A 26,549-nucleotide genomic window follows, 5' to 3' on the forward strand; every position below is an offset into this window, starting at 1 on the left:
ATTTGTTACCCTGAAACAAGTTTGGGAACAGCATGATGGCCTCTATGAGAGGTTCACACAGCATCTTCCTCAGCCCTGCTTCCCCTGCTCTGCTACACATCCCCTGCTAGAGCAAAGGGCAGGACCCTCAGCAAGGAGTGCACTGTGCTCCCAGCCCAGATGCCTCCCCACCACTGCCATGGGGAAGCCCATGATAGACCTGGGGGTTCAAGCTAACACTGTGGACATCTTCCCTTTCCTCTCCTCCTTAGCCACAGACCACTCTGTCTACAGAGGGTCATGGGACTGAGCAGGACCTTGTAGGCCATTAGCTCCATCACCTGCTCTTTTCATTGTTCTGCCCAGAAAAGTGGTCTGATCCTATCTCCCTCCCCAGCTACCTGAGTCAAGCTTTGCAGAGCAGGAGCCTCCACTGCCAGCCATGTCCTGATGGCAGCAGTGATCCCTGTGGGGTGGTGTCTCCTCTGGAAGGGACAAAGCCAGCAGTGTCCCCGGAGGGGCGGTGGTTTCTTAGCAGGTGACATAGCACCAATTTCAGTTCAGAAATGTCATCTTGCATGGCGTCTGTGCGAGAGGCAAGCAGCGGTGCCAGCTCTGCAGCAGCAGCACGGTCGGCTGGTGGACGCGGTCACGAGAGGGAGCTCTGCAGCTCCGCAGAAGGTGCCGGTGGGATGGTTTATGTAAGGGGAGTTCAGCAGAAGTGCATCTGCTCGCTGGATGCAGGCAGTGGTTACACAATGCCTGCCAGCACACGCTGCATGGCTGGGCACATCCAAGGGGTGTCAGCACCCCGGGATCCCCCTGCAGTGCTGCAGCTCCACTCAGCAGCATCTGCCCCACTCCTGCCCTCCTCTACCCACCCTGCTTGTATCCTTCCCCCCCACCATTCACCCCACACCGGCCTGGGACCTGCCTTGCTGCAGGGTGTCCTGCTTGGTTGCAGATGGGCAGGATGCAACAGGAGAGACAACTCTGCTCCTCTGCTGTGGGACAGATGCTCCTGGACGTGGGTACCTGGTTTTCTTTCAGAGATGTGGCACTGAGTTGTTACCTTACACGGGTTTCCCTCTGTCTTCTGTCCTTGTCATCCCAGAGAATGAAATGCCCTTGCTCGCAAAACCCAATCAGACAGGCAGGTATGTGGCCGTCATCCCAGCAGAAAGCCTGAGCTCAGAGGGGTCCCTCTGGTGCAGCTCAGAGAGCTGAGCCCCACTAAATCCCTACCCAGGCAGAGTGCCTGGGTTCTGCCTAAGCACCAGGGCTCCTGTGGGTGCTGAGGGCTGAGAAATCATCCTTCTCTTCATCCCAGATAGTGGATTCATCCCCTCAGCTGAGGTTTGGTCCCAATCTAATCTGCAAGCCAAGTTTGCAGGTACCATTCAGACACTGACATGTATCACACAGAGCAGAAATTCCCTGCTTGCTCTCCCTCAGTGTCCCAGCGACACTGGAAAACATCACTTTCCATACAGATTCTAGTTTCTAAGCACCAGAGTAGATTTTACTTCATACAGGCATGGTGGAGTCACTGGACACTTCCCTAAGCTGCTCAGCCCATGCTATCCAGGGTCCAGGACCAGGATACCCATGAGGAGAAGCAGGTTTTATGGAAATGACTAGTATTTCTTGCTCTCTCCTGGCTCACACTGACACAAATGGGGAGCTGATGTATCATCCCCGGGTTTGTGGGTTTCTGATCAAGTGGTCCATCTCCCTGATGTCTGCAGGGCTTTTGTTCCTCAGAGATGCAGAGGATACCCCTCAAGCTCCTTCAGTATCTAGGAGGCCCTAGGGGCTGCCTCTCAGAGGCTGAGAAACCCCAGTGAGAGCTGATCTTCAGCAAAAGACCTCTCATTTTATGAGACTGTCCCTGTGGGATGCTTGCAGTCCTCAGCAATGGTGTGTCTGCAGTCTCCTGGTGTTCAGACAAGCACTGATTCCCTCACCTGCTTTGAGTAGCCTCACTGGGACAGGTACCTGCCGCCCACCCTCCTCCCAACTATGTCCTGATCACCACCATTGGCACACTGAGTGCTACAGTCCCTCTATCTCTACCTTATTTCCCTGACTGGACTTGTAATAAAGAAGTCTCTTTAAAACCCAAGAGATGGGACACACTGTGACCCGACCGGCATGTCCTCCACTCAATCTGTTCTCTGACTTTGTTTCCAAGCGATGAGGACGAGTTGAGGAAGTCGCTCTCGGAGCTGGTGGATGACAAATTCGGAGCCAGCGCCAAGAAAGTGACAAGGATTGTTGACAGCAGCAACCCCTTCCTGGACATCCCCCAAGCGCTGAACGCGGTCACCTACAAGCATGGTGTCCTCACACGGAAAACCCATGCAGACATGGATGGGAAGAGAAGTACGTGTTAATGGGGTGGGAGGAGATGTGCCCCAGGGAGTAGCAGAGCCTTGCCCTAGCCTCTTCCCTGGCTCTCCTGCATCAACTCACCACTTCCTGGGGAACACGAGAGATCCCCAGATCCATGAGTGCCAGGGCACAGGGACAGGAGGGTCTCCTGAGGCATTTGTAGACATGTTTTCGGGGGGCCTCAGTCTTCCAAAGAACCTAACTGTGCCTGTCCCACAGAGGTAGACCTAGTCTTCCACCCTGTTCATGGGCATAACCCTGAATCCCACACTCTAAGCTGGTTCCACAACAGTTGCCCATCTCAACCCCAACCTTGGTGTTGGTCTGGTTTTTGAAGCTTTGTTTCTGTCCATATCCTGCCATGTGCTGGGAACAGCTGCTGTGTGCTGCCTGGGCAGCAGGATGCATCACAGCTCTGCTGACAGCATATGGAATGACAGGAAAGGTAAAGGAAAATATATTTGGGAACTGAGCAGGGATTAATAAAACCCTTAATACCCCCTTTTGCTGACGATATGATTGGCCCAGTCACCACAGTCTTGAGTAGAGATTACCACCAAAGACCTCCCTTGCTTCCACCACTTTCTTAATAGCCTGTGCATGGAGGATCAGCTGTCTTGTGGTGGTGTAAATGGCTCCCCTCCCCTCCTGTCCCTTTCCAGCTTCCAGCAAGCTTTCTGTCGGCAGGTCCATCAAGACAGCTGGTGGTAATGCTCCTTAGACAGTGAAGCAAAAGCTGCCTTGTCCAGGCTGTATCTGCCTAACTTACCTGAAACAGAAGAGCTCAAGGAATGTCTCTGCTCCTCAAGCACTTAGTCCAAGGAACACGAACCTGGGTTTGGAGGAGCAGAGGCTTCCTGCACATGTCCGCTGTGCTCATCTCAGTTTTTAACCTGCTTGTGTTCCTGCTGGAAGGCTGCATATCCCAGCCCATGTCTCTCAACCATGTGTCCCTGGAGACAAGCAACTCATAATCAATAGCTTGGAGGTATATAAAGTCTGGCCATCAATGTATGCCAGTGGTAGGTCAGGAGAAGGGTTTGTTTTGTCAGAAATGTGGAGGTCAAACAGCACTGGCAGAAGCAGACATGTATAATTCAATGTTCTTCCTGTTCTAGCTCCCAGAGGAAGAAGAGGCTGGAAGAAATTTTATGCTGTGCTTAAAGGGACCGTCCTTTATTTACAAAAGGTAACTGTGGTGGACTATCCCGTTTGATGTTTCATGCTGTCTCCAAAGCAGTCATCCTGTCCTAAAAAGGAGACCCACAGATGCAAGTAGAGGTGAATCCATGTTCTAATGCATGCATGGGCATCTGCAGAGCTCCTCCAGAGACCAGTGTACTGAACTGGAGGGTGCTGTCATCTTGATGGTGGTATTCATGCTGAAGGCACTATTCACAGCCTCAGAAGAGGGCAATACAGGAATAAGTGTGAAAGAGGGAGCACTGAAGCAAGATTTCTGCAGAAATGTCCCAGCATGTAGGAGTTGTTTTGGAGGATGAATGAACAGATGGCATAGGGAGTTGGTGAAATAAGGTGAGACACGCAATAGGAAGCTGAAGAGGCAAAGCATCAGACCACTCTTATCGTGCCTATTGTTTTGTTTGCTGGCACAGATCTGATTATGAACAGCTTCACTGAGTCTGGTATAGAACATGCTGAAAGTTTATCTTCTCCATCAGGACCTTGCTGAACTGGGTCCATCCATGGGTTGCCAAGTGACACTTTCTCCCTCTCTTCATCTCTGTTCATTCTGTAGCAGCCTTTAGCCAAGTATGCAATGTATGCAAGTATAAATCTCAGGTCATCACTGGAGGCAAAGTCACTATGGATGAGCTTCCTTGCGTGCTATAGCATTCCTATCTCTGCCTTTCAAGACACTTGGATGCTAGGAGGATTTTCATGGATAGTCTTTTCTGTGGGAAAATCCAAGAAGACTGGATAGGGGCTCACTTGAATGTCAGTGTGAGCCAGCCAGGGATGCCAAATGTCTGTTCATCATGCATGGCATAACCCACTGAACTAAGACTGAACTACCTTAGTAGGTAGCTCATGCTATGCAGTAACCCATTGAACTCACCTTGCTGGAACAGCACTCCCTGTGGGTAGGTGTTCCTAGGCATTGCAGCATTATCTCCAGAGCAATGAGAGTAAACAAACATTGGATTATATAAGGAAGGCAGAAAGATCCTCAGGGCAGCATGGAGTTATGACTCAGAGCTCGTAGCACACCCCAGTGGTTCTCATGTTTTGCCAGATCCTATGGCACATGTCACAAAGCCAACAGACGTCTGGCAGCAGGCCGTTGTAATTTACAGTATGGGTTACTCTTAGCCAAGTGGTGTTTTTACAGCCTTGCCACTGTCTCCTGCAGCTGGGGGAAGCTGCAGCATACAGGAGAGCCCAGATTTTCTCCATCTCTCAAAGCACGGTGTTCAAGTCAGGAGCACTCTTCTTACATCTCAGTCTCTTGTCTTGTTACAAGCCTCTACATGGAGTCCACCAAAGAGGTCCTCGTTCTGACCATGAGGATTTACCATCAACATTTAATTTTATGACAATTTTTCGGGGGTGGGGGGAGGGAACGGAGGGAATGCAATTTCATCAAAATCACAGGAACCATTTAGAACTAAAAGAATTTTTCACCAAGACCCACGTCTCTTGGGATGAGTCTGTTGAGGGAGTATATTCAGAATGAAATACACTTTCAGGACCGGATTTTCTTCCCACGCTGTTTACTTCAGTTTACTGAAGGTTTTCCTGACTGCTTGGAGAGCAGTAGAAAGAGCCATGAAGCCAACACTGAGTGTCATTGTTGCTGATGGGGCAGAGGGGTTGGGTTTTCTTTGCTGTGCAAGGCTAGGAGCATGACCATCCAAACTGTTGTATTAACACAGTTCCTTCTGTTAGTACTAGGTTTAAAATTTAAAAAGAGAGTGAGGATGAGTCTGACATGTCAGTTAGAAGACCAGCGTTATTTACATGACCTTCGGGTTCAGAGATTGAGGGCTTTCTTGATTGAGGGCAAGGACTCAAGAAGCAGAACACATGAGATATGGCTGGATTATGAAACTGTCTGACAAATAACAGCCATGACTGATATGTAATCAATCAGCAGGAGAGACCAGAATTGTCAAGGGTGCCCCAAGGAAGTACAGTTTGGAGCAACAACAAAAATTAACCTGATGAATGTTTGGACAAAGGATTTGGGCAAAGAGGGGTTTCCTAGTCTTGAGATGCTGTCAGACTATATGGCCCCCTTCAAAGGATTCCTTGGGCTGGGCTGTAGACAGTGTCTATCAGGCTTGCAGAGACAGGGAAGAAGCACGAGACCATGAAGACAAAGTCCTTGCCCTGCCACTTCCAAGCATTCCCAGCACCACAAGAGGATGTTAAACGTCCACTTGCCCTGTGGATTCTTAGTGCAATTTCGTGCCTATGGGGTGGTTTGCAAAACAAGAATTGCACAATATGGGAAGGAAAAGTGCCAGCCTCCCAAGCTCTCAGTGGAAGATGCCTGCAAATAAACATGAGTAGAACATGGCTTTATCACAAATCACTGTGAAAAGCTTTTCTGATGTGAAGAGAGAGGAGAAAGTACCTGGTTCCAGACCCACCTGATGCCATGGAGCACAGGTTCAGGCTATTCCAGTTTTTTGCTCTGACCAAACTAAGGATCTAGGCTTTAATAGAAAATTCCCAAAACTTTAATAGGAATCTCTCCTCAGTTTGGTTTTGCAGAGCAAGTTGAGTAGAAATAAGAGTAAAAGAGAGATGGAAGAAGGGCCTGGGGTGATGTATAGAAGGAAGGAATGGGCAGATGGAAAGAGAGGTGGACATAAAATAGGCAGAGGAATGGGTGGGTGGACAGGTATAAGTGTGAAACAATTCGGGCAGCAGCCTTAAACCTGCTGATGGGGTGATGTCACATGTCACTGACTCGCCAGTGTTAATTGCTGGATTAGTGTGTTCTAGCATAGTCTGTTGAAGCAATTGTTTGATCCCCTAAAGGGATGCAGCACAATCTGGGGGAAGAAATGCAGGGAGCAGGGCGCACCTCTCCTGTGCTCTAATCTGCACTGGGCACTGACTCACTCCATGGCCTTTGGCAACTTACTTCACCTGTGTGAAATGGAGATAATAACCCTTAATCATCACACATAGAGGGGTATTGAGAGGCATGATGGAGAGCTATAAAGCATGAAGTGCTTTTATATGGAAGTACTGGAAAGGGTGCAGGTCTTCCAGCCCCAAACTGTGAAGGAGTTCCCTCTGCAGCCCCAAGCCACAGATGCTGTCCCATGCAGGCAGGCCCTTGACATGGTAGTGCTACTTGGAGAGCCAATTTCATGCCCAGACTGAAAAGGGCACAGTGGTTGGTTTTCCTCATTACATGGTTTGTTTAAGGTGAGATGTGAGCTGAGGAAAAGGAAAAGGAGGAAAACTCACTCATCAGCCAGAGCATGAGAAATCTCTGTAATTCCATGTGCATATTCCAGTGACTGCCCAGGGCTAGTGTTGAGTAGTGCTGACTACAGAGGAGAGGGCAGCAGGACCAACACACTGGGCTCTCTTGCCCCATTCAGGTTCTCTATGGAGTCAGGCACAAAAGATAGGCACATTTTCTTGACAAAACAAGTTTTAAGCTGGGGAATTCATATTAGTTATGGATCTCCCACTGCTCACTCGCAGGAGTGGGCAACAGGGGAGAGCTGGCATGAGAAAAGTGAATTGAAGACACCATGGAGGACTGCCATGGCACAGACTAATCCCAGGCAAGGGGGTAGTCATGCATGTTTAAGCAGAGCCTTTGTGAAGGCAGGAGAGGCACATAAATGCAGTCTGTCTACACCATCAACATTAAAAGCTGAAAGAGAATGAGATTAATTTAGAGGGATTCCGAAACAAAGCTTCCACATCTGGGCTCAATTCCTGCATAAGATATCACCAAAACAGACCCTGAAAAATTGTTGCACCTATGGGGAAATAAACATGTCACCATTCAAGGGCTGGGGGCTAAGGGTAACTGGAATGGTGTAGCACAGCATACCTTGCCCATTTCCTAGTGAGAAGTATCTGTGTGAACAGTGCAGGACATGTAAGAGAGAAATTCAACATCCCTGTGATACCAAATTAACTTCTTTGCCAGGAATTCTATGGCGGGATAATAGCACCAAGAAAAAGGTGAGAGTGAGGTTAGCGGTACTATAGCATGGGCAAGACATTGCCTGAAGTTGCTCCAAATGTGATACTGCCTGTGTTTTAGCATGAATTGGTTTATTTGAGAGTTAATCCCTTCACTGAAAGCGTCTGAGTTACTGTTATGGTTTTGGACATGTCTCTTCCTCAGCAGCAGTTTGTGCATGCACTTAAACTGACATCAAAGCCCATAAAGGGAGTGAGCAAAACGTAGAGAAGCTGCTGGAGGCTTCGGAGCAGAGCTGACACGCTTTGCTGGAGGGCATGGGATTATTCCCCAGGGAAGGGCTACATGGTGGAGCCTACACTATGGTGTCAGTGCTGAGCGCTGCGGTGGGCTCCAGCTGTGTGTGTGAGGCATTGTGCAGCACTGGAGCTGTGTGTGGAGGGTACCTGTTTAAGAGCACAGAGAGGTCTCCCAGCAGCAGCAGCCATACACAGAATTACAACTATTACAGCACAGGCATTAAGTGCCTAAGTGAGTCTCCAGCATCATGTCCTCCTGCAAACACAGCCTGTTTCCACCAGCAGGGAGGCAGAAAAACCTGCTTGATTCAGCCTTATGCTGGTTTACTGGGCCAAGTGTTAGAAAAAAGATTTGGCTTTTCCTTACATCTACATTGCTGCCTCTGAGCCTGAAATCAGTAGAGGCAATACATGATGATACCATTCGAGGTGAAGATCTGCATTAGTCAAACCAGTTGGCAGTGGTGGTAGTTTCTCCTTGTCACATGCCATTAAGCCTAGCAATTTGCACTTGTATTTTTGGAAAGCTTGTCTTGAAATGAGAGATGATGGATATCACAGCCAGATTTATTCGGATCCAAAGAGCTTCAGCCTTGGAAAAACATCCAGAAGTGGAAATCTCTTTACAATACATGAGGCCTGAGCAGCAACTATTTCTCTCGAAGTGGGGTAACATATTAAGTCATCATAGGGCAAAGCATTTGTTGTTCATTGTTAAAAAGTTAATAGCCCTTTCCTCTGGCTCCTGAAATCCCTGCTGTAGAAAGGTAATCTATACTGCCATGCAGTGCAGCCCTTCTGGATGTCACCCTGACTGCAAGGTGCCTATAGCAGCCACCCCTTCCTCTGCAGGAAATCTAGGGCTTTTCTTTGGGGTTCACCCTTAAGAAGGCAGTTGTATGAGCCAGGAGCCCATACCAGACATCTCTGGGCTCTAGGTCCCATGACATTTCTTTGCACATGGGCAAGTATCACGTGCCAGTGAACTCAGTATGGCAACCACACCAATCATCTGGGATGATTGCTTCTAAAAAGGAAGGAAGGAAAGGCTTTGGAAACTTATTTCTCATCAGAAGCAAGGATCTGGGTGAGCCATATCCTTGGGCTAGGGAGTGCTGGTTCCTGGTGCTCTGAAGAGCAGCCGAGAGGAGACCTTTCTGGCCGGAGAACAGCCTTACTGACCAGCGCTGGCAACCAGGAAACTGTAGCACGACTTTTCCCTGGATTTGTACCAGCAGGACACAGGAAAAAAAACATCTTTTCACAGACCTGCAGAACAGACCAAGGCCTAGCTTGAAAGCTAAGAAGGGCTGGGACACGTAGACCATCACCATCGGACAGAGCCATCCCTGTGCTGACAGCCAAGGACAGTCAAGGGAGGCAAAACACAAGAGCAAATTAGTCTTGTAGGTTTGCAGTGTAATCAGCAGGGCAAGCCAGGCTCATCCCCCGACCTGCATGGAGGTGCACTGGCTTCAGACCTGCCTGAGATCACGCAGAACCCAAAGCCAGATGCTCTACCACACAGCCGTAGGTCACTGATATGGGCTCTGCACTGCGGGAAGCTCTGCAGAAACTCTCCCGCAAAGCCTCAGGCATGTGCCATGTTAGAGAGAACTATTGATAATTACATTTAAAAGTTTCATCTCCTTCTTCACATCTTCCCAGTGAACTTAATGACAGACGAATTTGCCAGATGTTAGTTATTATCATTATCAGCTCCTCACAGTTATGGTACAAAGCAGCGCTTTTCCTGCTCTTGGCACTCTGATTATAACACACAGAGAAAGGCAGGTTCATTAAAGTAGCCCACAAATGGTAGCGGTGTCATTATCCAATTAACGTTCCTCTCTGCAGGATGAATACAAACCTGACAAAGACCTCTCTGAAGTAGATCTGAAAAACGCCATCCGTGTGCACCACGCCTTAGCCACCAAAGCCTCTGACTACAGCAAGAAGTCCAACGTGCTCAAGCTGAAGACAGCTGACTGGAGAGTCTTCCTCTTCCAGGCCCCGTAAGTACCAGCTCTTCCCACAGAACCTCGAGGGGCAGCCTGACCTCCAGCCACCACCAGACTCCCTCCGACCTGGCCAGATCAACACACGTATTAGGGGACAAACCTGTGGGGAGGAAGGTGCTGAGCAGGAGAGATGAAGGTGAGGTGTGTAGGGTTGTGCAAAGGACTTGATCATAGTTTCTACCTGTTGCTCTTGACAGCTTGTCAGTCCTGGAGGTCCTTTCTTATGTGTCACCAAGCTGTGCTGAGCAGGATGGGCTGGGATATAAAGGGCCGAGTAAAGGACTCCCCTTACCTAACTTCTATTGTCAGTCTGTGGAAGGGAGAAAATCTATATGGTGCACTGAACTAAGGAGCTGGTGGTTCCCTTTGTCAGCTTTTGATGGGGAAGCTGTCTAAAGCTTATTAAAGGAGTCTCCCCAGCCAGGCTGTATCTTTTTCTTCTTTAGTCCACTGCAGAGGAAAGTTGCTCTGCTAGTGAGTGTCAAGTGTGATTGAGTCATCATCTGCCTGATGGGTTTTTTTTTGTCTCATACTGAGATAGGTGACATTGCCTGTTAAGTTGGGCTGAGGTACTAATGTCAAGCTAAAGCCTGACATCTGGATTTGTGCAGTGAAAGCCCACTGGAGGGCTGGAGGAGCAGTTCCTGAGCACATCTGATGAGGGATCCTGTGTCCTACAAATGGCACAAACGAGGTGTCCACGCTGCTCTGTGGGACCTCTGCTATGTGGCTCTAACTCTCCAAAGAGCAGGATGTCCGTGGTCATGGACACCATGCTGCCTCTCCCCAGCTCCTCAGGAAATGCAATCAGTTGAGGAGGAAGGGAGGCCTCCCAGGGCTTCAAGAAGCGCACAAGAGCCCTGGAATCATTCCTCTGTGTTTTCCTCTGCTCACAACCCAGGCTGGCACAGGAATGCCTTCAAAGCAAGGCTACCAGTGGCACTCCTGAAAGCAGGTGGAGCTCCAGGGCTGTTCTTAGCTGGCTGGTCCTGGGTCAGGAGCATTTACAAAAAACCCCTCTATTCTCCCCTCCTCCTTAAACAGAAGTAAGGAAGAAATGCTCTCCTGGATCCTGAGAATCAACCTTGTTGCTGCCATTTTCTCTGCCCCAGCCTTCCCAGCTGCAATCTGCTCCATGAAGAAGTTCTGCCGCCCACTCCTACCTTCATCCATGACCAAGCTGTGCCAGGTAAGGTGTGAGAGAAGGAGTGATGGAAGGGGGCCCAGAGCTCAGCCAGCCCTTCAGCACACAGCTCAGTCTGTGCTTGTCTGCAGCATCCCCGACTACTGCCTGATTCAGGTGCTCAGGGCAGGAACAGGGAAGTGGAGTGGGCAATTTGGACAGACCATGACAAATTCTGGTGTCTGGCCAATGCTTCCTATGCAATGGCTATAGAACAGCCCTATGCATAGACACGTGTGTGTATGGCTGTTGATTCCTGCTTGTTCATTACTCTTTGCCCATCATATCCCAGCACCTTTCGGTTGCTGGAGTTGATGCAGCTGGTGCTGCTCAGCCCAACAGCTGGTTATAGCCCTGGTTTATTTTGGATGGCATCTGCCATGCAAAGAGTAGCTTTTGTTTGCACTGGCCAAGGAAAGCCCAACATAACTTAGCATCTCCAAAAAGTAGGGACACACTGTCACTGGTCCCCGGTAAGGGAGGACAGCCTGAAATGTCAGGGCAGAGGCACAGATCCTATTTGCTAAACCAGATACGGCCAGATGCTGCCTTTCTCAGAGTCCAGTCCACTTTTATCTGCAAAAAGAGCAGAATGAGCAGCTCCTGGGACACTGCTGGTTCTGCCTGGCTGTTAAAGGGTGTAGAGCATTTCGTGTTTATGATGCTAAAGAAACCCAGGTTCCAGAGAAATCTACTCTTGGCACTTGCAGCACCTGAGGTTTGATCTCACTCAAATACCTGTGTTTCAGCTGCTCCTTATCAGATAAATTTGCAAATGTACTGCACACCTTTGGCTCCAGTGTGGTAGCTGAGCTTCTGTCCTTGCAGAGACAGATCCCACATCAATAGGCAGGCGGTGCACTTGGGTGTTGCTCTCCTGTGTTTTAATACCTGACACGCTTCTCTCGGCAGGAGGAACAGCTGAGGTCTCATGAAAATAAAATGAAGCAGATTGCAGATGAATTAGCAGAGCATAAATTACATCCTGTAGAGAAGAGCCTTAAGTCAAAGGAGGCCGAGGAATACAGACTCAAAGAACATTACCTAATATTCGAGGTAAAGGAACTTTCATCTTTTCTGTGATAAATGATATCTTGACTGATTGAGGAGAACTAAGAACTCCGGAGTGGATGCTATGAAAGGAGGGAGAAGGATGATGGCTCACAAGCTGGATGGATGTCTTGGGGCAGCAGCAAGCCTCACTGTTTTGCACTGAAGCTAAAAAAAGAAATAACAGACATTTCCTCCCTCTGTCATCTCTAACCAGAGGAGAGGGAAACTGATGAGAGAAAGAAAATCTTCCTTTACTGTGCAAACCTTGACATTTCCTCAGGTCCCAAGTAAGAAAGTGGTTCAGTTCTCAGTGTGAATCAGTCTTTTTCAGCAGCATTAATGAAAAGCTCAGGGAATCCCTGGGAGAATTAATCTTGGTTTGCTGCAATCACTTCTGTAAATAAAGCCAAACCCAGCATTACAGCTGATTGCCCTCCCTTTGAGGATGCGTGTAGCTAAGCTGAGACTCTCTGAGATGTTTAAGGAGCATTTAAATGGGAGAGAAATGGGATATTTTGTTCCAGTGAGAGCTGAGAAGAAGGTATGATTCCTGCCATATAGATGTAGGTGGGAAGGGACTTCTGGAAGCCTCTAATCCTACTTCCAGCAGCAGCTTAGATTATCCCCCCATTAGCTCAGGCTGAGTGTTCCACTTCCCTCATACCAGGGCTGTACCACTGTTTTGTATAACACCCAGCCTAACTCTCCAAGCCAGTTTCTGGCTGCTAGTTCCCTTGTTTTAGTAGCAGTCTTTCAAATAGTTGCTTATTGCTATCTCATGTTTTACAGACATCTTGTTTTGGAAGCCTGCAGTGCAGTCTCCATCTGAGCTGCCTTTTCAGTCTGCAAGGGGAAGCTGGCACTTCCAGAGTATAATTCATCTCATCTTTCTTACGAGATGTGCTCTAGAAATGCTTGTTTCTCTGTGCAGACAAAGAATTGAGTATAGACTGCCTCAGAGAGGTTAGGGGAAAGAGGAGTGTTATACAAACCTATGAAAAGAGGTCCCATCTTGCCTTGGGATAAAGGTGAGATGCCTCCCTTTGTGTGTGCTCTATGAAGAGCAATGGGGACACAACTCATCAGCAGTAAGTGGATCACTAGATGGGAACAGTGGCAAGCAGAAGCATTTGAATCAATTGAGGGGAACTCCTAAATAAGGAAGGAGCAGATCTGTTAATTTCATTTTGGCATCAGTATCTACCTTATACAGAGTGGCAGTCAAGACCCCTAAAAGCAACTGGAGAGGCTTGCATAATCTTCCCATTTCTCCTCAACCCTTTCAATGATGTGTTGATCCCTCTTTGCAGGCTTTTCATAGACCATGCATTGTGCTGTGGTTAAACAGTACTTGTTGTGTGTGAATAACAGCATCCCGATGATACAAGCTGGGTTTTCCTACAAGTAGCACATGCACTGCATCTGCTTTCCACATATGTCATAGCTTGTCCCTGTTCCCAGGCTTTCTGTACCCTCTTTCCCTGCAGAAGAGCCGCTATGAGACATACATCAACCTGCTGTGCATGAAGATAAAAGTCGGGACCGATGACCTGGAGAGAATTGAAACCAGTTTCTTTAAGGTGGAAGCTGACGACATTGCTTTGCGGAAGACACATTCCAGCCCTTCCTTGAGCCAAGGGCACATGTCCATCAGCTGTAAGGTGGAAAAGGACATTTTAGAGCAGAACACTTAACAAGGAAGGTGTGCACAGCGGGATGAACCGGTGATGCTTTGCTCCTGGAACAGATTGATGAGCACAATTTTACCTAGGAAATTACATGAGCAAAACCATAGACGTGTATGACACGGTGATTGCTCTAGTGAAAGAAATCAAAGAAGCTTTAGTTGACACTCTCTGGCAATGCTCTGGCATTTCAGCATCATAGACACACCATCTCTTCCTCATCTCCAACAGCACCAGTGGCTTTTATTTCCCTCCTACCACAGCCTGTACAACAAATGGATATGCTGGTTCTCTAAGGGCCAGGTTGCTCTTTTCTCCACCAGCCCTCTCTCTCCTCCTCCTCCTTCTCTCCCTGGAGTCCCCTCCAGTTCATGTCCACAGCGCTCGGCAGTGCAGGAAACTGAGCTGAGGTGTTGGTCTGTGGCACCAGCAGTGCTCCCAGAGAAGGGCACGGTGTGGCGGGGAGCAGGTCCCTCCCGTGAGAGGAGCACCGGTCGGCAGGGTGACAGCACGGGTGTCATGAGCCACTCACTGACCAAGCGAGAGGCGTCTTTAGCACAGCCTGTGGGCACATCATCTGCCTGCAGCGGGAGAGGCCTGAAGTGCCCTCTGTCACCTTATCCTTTCTTTTTTATATATATATATATATAAATATATATACATATGAATATATATAAATAAATATATATATATATATATAAGGAAACTTTAATGTGGGTTTTTAACCTCAGTGTGCCAGTGAAGGCTAGCTGCCTGGGGAAGACACAAGAGACCGTGGAGGGTCTGACCAGCCCACCAAGATGTTTTAAGAAATGCAGTAGCCTATGTGTCCTTTTTCCTTTTTTTCCCCTCCTTTTTTTACTGGAATGGAAATCCCACCTGGCTTTGCTGTGAAACATCGCTCTCCTGTTCCTGCTCCTTCAGACAGACTGCCCAAGTGGCTGCTTATTTAGCATCCATGGCATCTGCCACTTGGGGTTCGAGGCACGATTGGAGCCGTGCTTCGAATCCAGCCAAACCTTCATGTGCAGGAGTGATTCCACCTGCCCATCACTGTCGTACTGCCTACATTTGCGATGCACATGCTATACTCTTTTAAGCGGGGAATTGTGTTTCTGTTCCTTTCTGCTGTCTGTGGTCTAATGATTTACTGTTGTGCTAGAAGTGATTTCTCTGCATTTCCACACCACGACTGTCCTCCCACACTTTATTTATTTATTTCACTGTTTGCTTTGGTCCTTTATCTCAGATTGCTTTTCCTTCCCCTAGGTGCATTCACAGTAATCAAGTTCCAGTTTTGAAGGATCTTGTAGCTGCTAATTACAGTCATTTATGGTTTATATTTTGCAGCTTTTTTTAAAACAAACAAATAAGATTTATTGGAACCTTCAACGTTTGAGAGCCTATGGATTACTGTTTTCCATGATGGTTCATGACACTAAAAACCTCTGCCCAGCTTTGTCACCTCTTCTTTTATCTCTGTTTCTTTGTACAGTTTGATAGTTTATTTGAAATGATGCACTAATAATCATGTAAAAAAGAATAACAATAAAGCTGAATCTGTTGGTAAAGAGAACTGGTCTGAAGTACAGTTCCACCATGCACTGGATTGGTCCCAGGCTTCACAGCACTGAATGGCTGGGCTGACACAGACCTCCACCAGTGCCACATGGAAATCAGGTTCCTATGGACAGACAGTGCTGGAAAATCACAGTGCCTTTCCGTGAGTGAGTACCAGCCTGTCCATCCTCCTGGGTGCTGAAAGCAGTAGCCTGCTTGTGCTCTTGATGGATAGCTCACCCATGGAGCAAGTGTGGACAGATGGGCTGCTTTGGGAACACATTCAGGTAACTCTTCCCTTCACCTGGCGCATCCCACATCTGTCTGTCCACATGCAACCTAGAGGTTTATGGGAGGAGAACAATGCCAATATCTGCACTGGTGGTTGGAGATGTCCTGGGAACTGTTCCCAGAGGAGCCCAGGACTAAACTGAGTGTCATGGCTGTTTCTCTGAGGCATCATTTGCTTTGCTGTGTCAGGCACTGTACAGGCATCCCTTTCACTGAAGACCTCCAAGATGCTGCTACTCACACAAAGCATCTGGTGCCCAGACTCACACCGTGAAAACCTGGGGGAAAGCCAAATCCTCACCAAAATCCCAGGTAATATGTTTGTACCTCAGCCTGTCCTTTCTGACTGCCCCCTCCAGCAGGCAGTGATCTCTCCAGTGTGTCTGAAGAAACCACCAAGGGCAGCTCAGTTCTTCATGCTAGAGGTGCCAGGCAGCCATTCTCAGCTGGGAGTAAGCTCCAGGGAAAAGCAGGATCTTGTGAACCCTCCTGTGGGCACCAGGGGAGGGTCTCAGAGCCATGAGACTCACCACCTAATGGATGTGGAAAGGGGTGGCAGATGGTGTTAAACAGCCCTTGGCAAGGCAGCCAGGAGGATTAAACTGGCACTTTTTGACAACCAGCAGTTTGCCCTGATGCGCAAGTGCTGATTTGGATGCATATGCACATGGAGATGTGCTGAGCAGCCAAATTGCCTTGTTTGACCAACCTGAAGCCTCAGATTGTGACCAGGAAGAAAATGCTTTCTTTCTCCCTTTTTCCCTCCTTGGAGGTGAAGGATTCAGCCATTCACCAAGAGGGAAGAGCAGCATCTCAGAGGAATTAAGCAGCCACATCTTTTTCTCACTGAGGTACCCAAATGCACTTTCTAGCACAGCCCCACCTGTGCCAGCCCCTCCAGCAGGCAGTGCTGGCACTTGGACAGCATGCCCTGGCAGTGCTGGTGCAGCCTGACCTTCCTGTCAGGCCCCTTCTCCCAGACACAACCCGACACCAAATTCAATTTAAACATACATTTTGTAGGCTCTTCAATCCCAAAGCCAGGATCTGATGCTCCTCTCCTGCTTGCATCACCCCCTCTGTGCCAGCAAAGCAATTCCTTCCCCCGCCCCGGGAAGGGTGGCAAAGGCATCATACATGTGGAATAGAGCTGGCAGGAGGCTGCCCCCACCTGTGAAAATTGCTGTAAAATGTTTACAGCCAAAACCTAGGAATACGCATGGATGGAAATGAGGGGTCTAAAAATAAACCAGTCAGGGAAAAAGGAGAGAGATACAAGCTTCCTTTAGAGGCAATTGGAGAGAAAATTGAAGTAGTGTAAGTCCCTCCAAATATAGAACACCATTATGGGAATCAAGGGGCGTGTTGAACAAGAAATCACTACAAGAAATCACGAGGCTGCCATGGCTCAAAGCTCGCTGTGTCTCAGCAGATGCAAAGCATCACAAATCCCAGTGAGCAGTAAAACATCCCTCTGCATGGGACAGCACTGGGCAAACCCACACCTCCTTTCCAAAGGCATCAGAGAGCAGATCATGATGGTGATGCCTGGTGTGGATCAGCTGCACCGAGCACTGAGCACACCCCACAGCACTGCACCCCAGCAGGAGCTGCAGCCTTCTTGTAATGCAGATGCTGCTGTGCCAGCCCCAGGTAGACTTAGAGAATGGTGTGGGTTGGAAGGGACCTTTAAAGCTCATCTAGCCCAAGCCCTCCATGGGAACAATTTCAGCTACATCAGGCTGCTCTGAGCCCCATCTAATCTGGCCTTGAACACTGCCAGGGATGGCACATCTCTCACCTCTCTGGGCACCCTGTGCCAGTGTTTCTACACCCTTACTGTAAAAAAAAACATTTCTTCCACTGAATCTAGTTTGAGACCACTGCCCCCGTTCCTACTGCAACAGGTACTACCAAAAAGTCTGTACCTGCTTTCATATAAGCCCCCTTAAAGTACTGAAAGGCCACACTAAAGTCTCCCCAGAGCCTCCTCTTCTCCAGGCTGAACATGCCTGGCCCTCTCAACCTCTCTCCAGAGCAGACACGAGTCAAATGTCCACACCAGGTAGAAAAACACCCACCTCAGTGTCTCTACAGATGTTTATGTGGGGAGAGGCTGAGAAAGCTGGGACTGTTCAGCCTAGAGGAGGCTCGGGGAGGGGGGATGCTATCCATGTGTATAAATACTTGATGGGAGGCAGTGAAGAAGAAGGAGGTGGGCTCTTCTCAGTAGTACCCAGTAACAAGACCAGAGGCAATGGGCACACAATTAAAAACCAGGAGATTCTGCCTGAACACAAGAACATACTTTTTTGCTTTGAGGGTTACCAAGCACTGGCAGGGGTTTCCCAAAGTTGTGGTGTCACCACCCCTGGAGATACTCATACCTGATTGGGCACAGTCCTGGGAAACTATCTGAGTGAGCTGGTTGAGAAGGTGAGTTAGAGCAGATGACCTCCAGAAGTCCCTTCCAGCCTCAACCAGCCTGTGATTCTGTGTATGGTACCAGCTCCCCATTTGCTCCCCAAAGTGCCTGAGATTAATGCAGCCCACAGCTTGTTATTTCTTATTTTATTTATAATATAAAAAATGTTCAAGTGTTAAACAGTCGAGAATTCTGACATTCAGACAATCCAGAGCAAACTTTGACTATCATCTTATGACAAATTAGCAGAGTTTTCTATCTGACCCCATCATGGGTGAGGAATAGAGGGTTTAGTTACTTTATTGCTAAAAGTTAAATGAAATAATACACTGTCAATTGTTGTATTATCTTCTCAGTCACAGCTTCACCATGCATCCAATCTACAGTATCTGAAATGCAAAGGACATGCAGAAGTAAAAATATAAAAAGAAAAAAGTCAGGCTACAATGTAAACAGGTTTGCTGCAGAGAACTGAGGAGAGAGGGGCACTTCCACGGGGGTGCTCTGCTGCCTGGACACGCAGGACTGTCTCTTTGCACCACAGAGCTGATGGCCAGAGCTGCTCCAAGCTTGGAAACACGATGTCCATCACCGGTGGCAAGATGTGACGGTAACAACTGTTTTTACAACACATGGCACAGAGGAATCCGCTTGCTGGGGCTGCCCCACGCGGGGCCTGTCCGGCCAGCACAGGAGTGACAAGCAGAGCTTTGGCACCTACCAAACCCCAGACAGCATGGCTGGCAGACGGCTGGCACAGCGACCAGGACAAGCCTTGGCCGTGCTGTGCCTTGGGGCCACCTCCATGCTTCCTCCCAGAACCACCTGAACCATGGTGTGTGGGACACCACAGCCCCGGCAGCCCTATGGCAACACCACGCTGCAGCTACACTGCTCTGTGAAGGGGATGCTGCAGTTGGCATGGCACTGGTACAGCACCGCAGCTCTGTCGGGACCACCACACCGTGCCATCTGCCTGCCAGGGCATCTACCCTATGTGATGGGGCATTATCTCACCATGTTCATATGGGCATCTGCCTTGTCTGACAAACCTGTGCCAACCCAACTTGAGACCCACGGGTGAAATGGCCAAAGGTTGAGAGCTATTCTGTAAAGGCTGCTGCTTCTGCGACTGTGTTTTCTCTTCCTACCTGTGTGGCAAAAAAAGCATCACTTCTCCATTCCAGTATGGTGCTGTTGGGTTTCTTTTTTCTTCTGATTTAAGCGAAAACACAAGCGTCTTACAGGGCAAGACAGATCCCCATTAGACATGATAATGGTAACGATCCCACTCCTGTCCATGATGTGTGTTTAAACAATACCTTAAAGAATAAGATCATTAATAGCAGGGTACGGGACAAAGTGGCAAGGCTGTTTTCTTCCAACGGAGGAGCGCCCTTGTGACAGGTTGTCTCCCAAACAAAAATATATGATCTTAAAAAATGCTACTGAAACAGACTCCTCGGCATGAATCCCAGCACTAGCGTACAGCAAAAAGGCACCACGATAGTTTTGTTTTTCTATTTTTTAAGTAGTCAAAAATTGGCCCACTTTTTTTTTAACTTTATTGTTTGTTTTCTTTTTTTTTTTTTTTCAACTTTTTTTTTTTTCTTGGAAGCTGTAAATCAAGACATTACATATAAATAGAGATTCCTTATAAAAAAGTCATTGTCGTTAGCTATTATAAGACAACTTTGCTAAAATGAAAATAAAACATTTTATTTGTTATAATTTCCTCCCCCCCCTCCCTTCTTTTATATAAAATAAAAATATTTATCTTTGTTTTGTCTCATCCCTCCTCGGCCTCCTCCGCACAGCTCGTGTCTGTGGGCGCACAAGTCTGGGAGGTGCCTAGAGAGGATCCGGGTCGGGTTTGGGCGTCGTGTGCGCCAGGCTGCTGCGCCCGCTCTCCCCAGGCGCGCTGTGCCTGCTGCAGGAGTAGTGAGTCCGGCTGTCACCCGGCCGGTGCAGCGGCGGCGACCCTGTGTGCACCACCTCATTGTTCTGAGTGCTTAGGAACGGCGTGCTCTCGGCCACCAGCTCCTCGTCAGACTCACTGTAAGAGGCGCTGCTGAAGGAGAAGGAGTCCCGGACGGCTCTGGCTCTGTGAGGGATGTGCCCATTCAGTTTGGATTTTTTCCACCGCCTGTTGCTGCTGGCTGTTTTCTTTGGCTGCTCTAGCGCTGTGACATACTCCTGCGTCGTCTCATACTCGTCGTCCTCCGTGATGCGGAAGGGGCTGGAGGGCAGGCTCCCCATGCTGTCGTTTAGGTAGGTCTTCCTTTGGTAGTAGCTGTCGTACCGCTGCGTGTCCTGGAAGGGGAGCTGGTACCGCCGCAGCAGGGGCTGCTGCTCCTCCACGCGGAAGCTGATGGGGGCCGCCGGGGGCAGGGACACAGCGTGCGCTGAGTTGGGGGACGTGATCTCGAAGGTGGGCACCTGCGCGGCCATTGAGTAGTGGAAGTCGACAGGCGACAGGCGTGCTGGTGTGGTCAGCGCTGACACGTACCTGAGAGAAGCAACGCATCTGTTTAGGTACCAAACAACCCCAAAACCTCCAGCTGAGCCTCTGCTCTGCTGAGCACCCGTGTGGGCTCCAACGCACATGGTCCTGGAGCTCAGCATCTCCTGTGGAACCAGACAGAGAGACCTTGCACTGCTGTGCTGAGGGAGGATGAGCTGCTGGCTTCAGTGGGTGCTTGGGCACCACGCACCATGCATCCCAGGACTGCCTCTCCCAAGGGACTTGGTGTGCAATTCCCATCCTGTGTTGCTGCAAACCCTGTACCATCTCCCAGCAGACTTCCCTGCTACTCATCTGCCTGACAGCTGCTTTCTGTTCTCCCTGGAGCTGCAAGGGTTGCATCTGAGGAACCTGCCCAAAATGCCCTCCCCCTGCTCAAGCCACAGATGGGGAAAGCGTGGGCATTTCTTCCTCTAGCTCAACAAAAACCTTGTGTCTCTAAAAGGCATCTACTTCTTTCATCTACTCTAGTGAAAACATCAGTGTGACAACTTGGGTCTGGTCCAGCCCCTCTCCAAACAGCCCTTCCTTCGGCATTACCTCTTTCTAAGGAGCACGTTTCATTTCCTCTCTGTAGCGCCGATGGGGGTGTCTGCTTATTCAGCACACCTGCTCATCAGGCGATCCAGGACTACGCTGAGGATGCTCATCTCTCCCCCATATACCTGAGGGCCAGATCCTGCTTGAGCTGCCAGCCTACCAAGCTGCCTGGGGTGTATTCTCAGCCAGGTTTTCTTCACCAGTTGCTGACTGCACCCCTGTGTTCCAAACTTACATTGTCACCATGTGGGCAGGGTTCAGTGTTTGCTGCACTACCAGAGTGGCATCCTGGGGTAGTGGCTTTCTTTGGTAGGACCAGAGCTGGAGTTTCTCCAGTGCTACCACAGGACTGCTGGGCAGTCATTTTTGTGTCTGGCACAGAGGGATGGCTCTCCTCTGCTGTGCCAGAGCAGCACCAAGCAGTGGGGTCTGACCTCTCGCTGTGTGGTGAGTCCCGCAGAGAATCCACCGAGTCACGGTACTGTGTCATGGGCCTCCGTGAGTCCTCGATGCAGAAGGTGGCCCCGCGGCGAGCCCGTGCCTCCACGCACGCAGGGCTGTTACATTTACTGGTTCCCACCGAGGACAGCATTATCCCAGACTGGGAATCTGAAGTCAGACTCTCCGTCCGCTCCAAGCTCCAGGTGTGGCTTTCATGTCTGTGGACCAAACCCAAATGGGCAGTGAGCAAGGAATCCCCACCAAGGTTTTCTCCAAAGAGCTGCATGCAGGTACAGCTCACACTCCGCTCTGCATTGGCATCCCATTTCTCTCTCTCACTAGGATACATCTGGCCTGGGATGCCCAACTTCCCAACCCTGCCTTTGAGTTGCTTTTGCTACTTCTTGAAGATATGATCAGAGCTTAAAGGCAAATCAGTGCATTCCAGGTATTTATCACACCACCTTCTGACAGCTGGTGATAGGATGGGGCAGCCTTTGGAGGAAGGCCAGGGCAATTCTCCTTTGCGCTTGTGAAGTGTTCTGGGTGTGGAGCAATGCACTGGCCTTGCCAAGGCAAGTCTGCAAAGGATCTTCAGATGTGCCATCTGCATTGCCAAGCGACAGCCCCTTCAGAAATGCTACCAGAAAGGAGCCAATAAAAACCAAAAACCCCACTCTGCTTCTCCATCAGCAGAGAAAAGCATCTCAAAGGTAGGTCTGGATGTTCAGTTTCCACTGGTTTATAAAAGATTTTGGCAGCAAAACACAAGGTGCTAAACAAAAACACTGATACAGCGGATAGACCCTCCTGAGCACTTGGAGCTCCACCTGCCCTAGTCCTGGTGCGAAGAAGACATCCCACAGGGGTTCTCTGGGGATGCAAGGGGCCACGTGCACACTGGAGGTCCACCTGCACTATGGCCACAGGCTGACCCTGCTCCATAGCAGAAATATGTTGTCTATTACAGCAGAATCTCCGAACTCCCAAACTGCAGCAGATGGAGCTGTGCCGGCAGAGGATTTGGGGTGGGGGTGGGGGGTGCAGAGGACAGCAGCCCTCATTAAGACTTCCCAAGAACTTGTTAATTACTGATGGCTCCAGGCACATGCTTGGCTGCAACCACCACATCATTTATAACTTCAAACAGCGTCCTCATTAGAGGCAGGCATTGAGCAAACCAGAGCCTGATTATGCCAGTATTTTGCCTCTGGCATGACTTCAAGAAACACCTGCTTGCTGCACTTGACTCAGGAAGATTAGGTGGCAGGTAGCCAGGACCAGAGGCTATGTGAGGTAGGTGCCTCCCCGTAGCTGCGATGGGTTAATGCTGCCCTCCAGACACACCTTTGCATCTTCAGGAGGTTCCCAGAGGTGGCCCCAGGGTCCCAGGGCTTTGAAGTGAGCATGGGAAGCCAGCAAGGTGCAGCTCTGCAGGCACAGGGGCCTCTGTGCAACTGGCTCAAGCTTGCACACACCTAGCCAGGGTTGGGCTGCAGCATACAAATTGTAAAAACCCTGTAAAACACACCAGGAATAGGATTTCTGTGGACAAAGGCAGCCATTTCCAGCCCTCCAAGTCATTCTTGGCTCCCTCTCTGCTTGCTGGAGGTCTAGCCAAAGGATTCTGCAGAGGAATTCACCTGAAAACCTAAGTTCAATATCTGAAATTGATCTGACACGTTGCACCGTGAGAGTACTTGCTCATCCCTGATGAATGACTGAACGCTGAAGAAACCTGCTGGGAGCTAACTTTGAGCTTTAGCTGAAAGGATTCATTGCTTCCTGGGAAAACAGAGACAAACACATCGGGCTACAGCAGTAAACAAGCCAGGACATGTTTTGCTTTATAAAAAGTCAATGCAATGTGATCTATACATCACTGACCCCGCTGTACCTCCAGTCACTTGTCAAAGGCAAGTGGTCTGCTAGGGAAACACTGTCACTGGAATAAGCACAAGAGCTGTGTAAGAGGAAGAACCTGAACCTCCAAATTCAAACCAGCACAGGACTTTCTCTAGGGTGATCTCTAGGTTGTGATTCTGATGTAGCTTTCTGGACTGTGATAAATTGCACAGGAGTGGGTATTTTTCGGGTGAAAAACCATGGCTCCCAACTCAGACCCTAACTTGGAGGAACTGCCCAAAACATTTTGTGATGTTTTGTGTACTTTGCCTTCCACAAGGACATACAGTTCAAATACATCAAGCATGAAACAACCTGAGTGTGCTTAATGAATTATTGCAGTTATCAGTGTGGCTGCAAACCCCGCTTGCGAAACCTTTCCTAGATGCAGCCTCCCATTCATGTCTGTGCAAAGCAGGAAAGCACAACTTCATTTCCTCCTGGTTCACAGTCATGTCAGTGCTGCAGGCTCCTGCTGGCACCTTGCTGCAGGTCAAGGATCACACCTTTCCACACCTCTCACTAACTAGCTCTGCCAGCGAAGACCAGCAGTGTCACCATGGCCTGCATGCCAGCATAGTGCCAAACAGCAAGTGAAAACAGGAAAGGGAGGTGAAAGAAAAAGCTGTTCCTGGCTTTGAATCTCATAGCATCCTAAGGCAAAGAGGGGAAGAAGGTTCAGGGGAAAACAGCATACATCACCTCTGGCTGGACGTTGGAGTGGCTGTGGAGCAGTGATGAGATGGAGAGCAGGAGTGACTTCCTGAAAAGGTTGTCTCTGTTTCCCTTCGGATCACATGCTCAGTGGCAGAAACATTCTTAGAGATATACTGTAAAACATGTAGAATCACACACATCAGCTCGGCCATGCTGCCACAGCCAAATTTGGCTGGCTTAATTATTTCTGGTGAAATCAAATAAGGACTGAGTGAACCCAATAGCTTCACACACCATAGAAAGACAAGGAGGCTGGAGCTCTGCCCCTGCACTTTGCACAGTGTCATGGGGACTGCAGAAGGGTAAGAAGAGCCAAGGGGCTCCCCAGAGGACAGTGGTACCACATGTAGCTATTGAGCAGAAAAACATCTCTGCTCAAAGAGGTTATGCACCCGACAGAGTACCAACAAAAAGACAACCACATGAGATCAGTGAGACATTCAAGTCCCACAGAAATGCCAGGTATCAGCCAAATATTTATGCTGAGATATTGCTCCATCCACCAACAAGCACTGCTTTTTACAGGTACACTGAGATCTCTGTGGGAGTCAGCACTTCAGTTCAGAGGGATGTGGTTCTTAGAAATTCCCTTTCCCTCTTCCTTCATGGCTGGGATTCAACCAAGCTAAATTTTAGCATCCAAAGGGTGACCCAGCAAACCTTGTAACTGAGTCACTGTAGTCATTTGATCATCGAATCACAGAATCCCAGCCTGGTTTGTGTTGGAAGGGACCTTAAAGCTCCTCCAGTCCCAACCCCTTCCACAGGCAGGGACACCTTCCCCTAGAGCAGCTTGCTCCAAGCCCCTGTGTCCAACCTGGCCTTGAACACTGCCAGGGATGGGGCAGCCACAGCTTCTCTGGGCACCCTGTGCCAGCGCCTCAGCACCCTCACAGGGAAGAGCTTCTGCCTAAGAGCTCATCTCAGTCTCACCTCTGTCAGGTTAAAGCCATTCCCCTTGGCCTGTCCCTACAGGCCCTTGTCCAAAGCCCCTCTCCAGGTTTCCTGCAGCCCCTTTAGGCACTGGAGCTTCTCTGAGGTCTCCCCTTCAGGAGCCTTCTCTTCTCCAGGCTGACCCAGCCCAGCTCTCTCAGCCTGGCTCCAGAGCAGAGCTGCTCCAGCCCTCACACCACCTCCATGGCCTCCTCTGCACTCACTCCAGCAGCTCCATGTCCCTCTTGTGCTGCTGCCCCAGAACTGGATCAGGACTGCAGGGGGGAATCTCCCCAGAGTGCAGCAGAGGGGGAGAATCCCCTTCCTCAAAGTGCTGCTCATGCTCTGGGGGTGCAGCTGCAATAGCTCGATAAACAGGCACCATCAGGAACATCTCTCTCAAACAGGATCACATTTTATTCATCAAAGTAAGTCTGTTCCAAGTGCCCTATTTTCATCCTGTGATTCAAAGTAAAATCACTTTTCACTTCAGATATCATTTTTGGAAATGTTTCTATGTAGAATCTCATCTTTTCATTCAAGTTTGTTACTGTTTCACTCCTCACACACATGCCCACAGGTGTGTAAGCACCCACATCCACATCAAAACCCTGGCAGAAAACAGGAACTCAGTAACATGCATCGAGATGGAGACAAAAGGTCTTACATCGGCCATTTGGATTTCCTCGGGATCCAAACGTGGATGGCTTGGCCCGTTCGCAAGGCTCCTGTTCTGATGGGCAGGGCACATGTTCTGACGTAAATGATTATGCATTTGTTTTCTTTGTTTCCTTTAAAACAGAAAGGAAAAAATCCATCAGGAAGACTTATGGGGCTCTCTGCCCCAGAGACACCTGGAAGATGCAAGATAGAGAAGGCAAGTATCAGACATGCTTGTTTCAATGGTGTTTGTGAAAGCTGCAAACAGGAGGAAACAATGCATTCAACACTTGCCACCTTCTGCTGCTTCTGCTATAAAAGATGAACATTTCTTATCATGGGCAGTTTGGGAAGCTGGGTCCAAGGTCTCCTCTTGCAAGACAAGGCTCAGCACAATGCAGTGGAGCCAGGGGTACCATGGTGCTGGGAGCAGAGGAGAAAAGCAGGGAGGTGGAAAGCGGGAAGCAGGTCCTGGCTTGGCCTTGGTGGCAAGGCACTTGACCTGTCCTTCATTAAGCACAAACTGGTAAAGCCTACAATAGCAGGGCATCCACTCTGCAAGACCCCTCATGTCCCAGGGGCACCCTGGACTGAGGTGAGGCGCAAGTGAAGTAGGGAAAAATGTGCTGCCCAAGAAGAAAAACCTGGCCATAAAAGAGGTCCCCAAGCATCTTGTTCCATCAAGATAACTCTGAAAGTCCCTGAAATGTACATAGCTGAGCCGACAGCTCCTGCACAGCAGCCCAGTGTGCTTCTGCTGTCAGGAGATGAGCTGCTGCCTTGAGGACCAGCT

General features: G+C 49.2%; 3 protein-coding genes across 9 annotated transcripts in view; 2 read left to right on the plus strand and 1 right to left on the minus strand.

Moving 5' to 3' along the window:
• The window catches only part of PSD2 (pleckstrin and Sec7 domain containing 2), a 50,599-nt gene extending 35,263 nt beyond the window's left edge, over positions 1-15,336 (plus strand). For both annotated transcript variants that reach the window (XM_062605271.1, XM_062605272.1), the window contains 6 exons: positions 2,174-2,364; positions 3,492-3,562; positions 9,676-9,833; positions 10,884-11,028; positions 11,935-12,078; positions 13,563-15,336. In XM_062605271.1, the coding sequence (XP_062461255.1) occupies positions 2,174-2,364; positions 3,492-3,562; positions 9,676-9,833; positions 10,884-11,028; positions 11,935-12,078; positions 13,563-13,769 (916 nt within the window). In that variant the 3' untranslated portion in view covers positions 13,770-15,336. The remainder of the gene's footprint in view (positions 1-2,173; positions 2,365-3,491; positions 3,563-9,675; positions 9,834-10,883; positions 11,029-11,934; positions 12,079-13,562) is intronic.
• The window catches only part of CYSTM1 (cysteine rich transmembrane module containing 1), a 426,226-nt gene that overhangs the window by 186,657 nt on the left and 213,020 nt on the right, over positions 1-26,549 (plus strand). The gene's annotated exons all lie outside the window — the stretch shown is intronic.
• Positions 18,168-26,549, minus strand: part of NRG2 (neuregulin 2) — a 152,251-nt gene continuing 143,869 nt past the window's right edge. For all 6 annotated transcript variants that reach the window (XM_062605276.1, XM_062605277.1, XM_062605275.1 and 3 more), the window contains 4 exons: positions 25,764-25,887; positions 24,149-24,276; positions 21,535-21,759; positions 18,168-20,545 (listed from right to left, as the gene is read on the minus strand). In XM_062605276.1, coding sequence (XP_062461260.1) covers positions 19,888-20,545; positions 21,535-21,759; positions 24,149-24,276; positions 25,764-25,887 — 1,135 coding nt within the window. In that variant the 3' untranslated portion in view covers positions 18,168-19,887. The remainder of the gene's footprint in view (positions 20,546-21,534; positions 21,760-24,148; positions 24,277-25,763; positions 25,888-26,549) is intronic.

This window comes from Pezoporus occidentalis, unplaced genomic scaffold, assembly GCF_034315485.1.
Source record: "Pezoporus occidentalis ecotype Australia unplaced genomic scaffold, CSIRO_AGI_Poc_V1 ctg91, whole genome shotgun sequence".
NCBI lineage: Eukaryota > Metazoa > Chordata > Aves > Psittaciformes > Psittacidae > Pezoporus > Pezoporus occidentalis.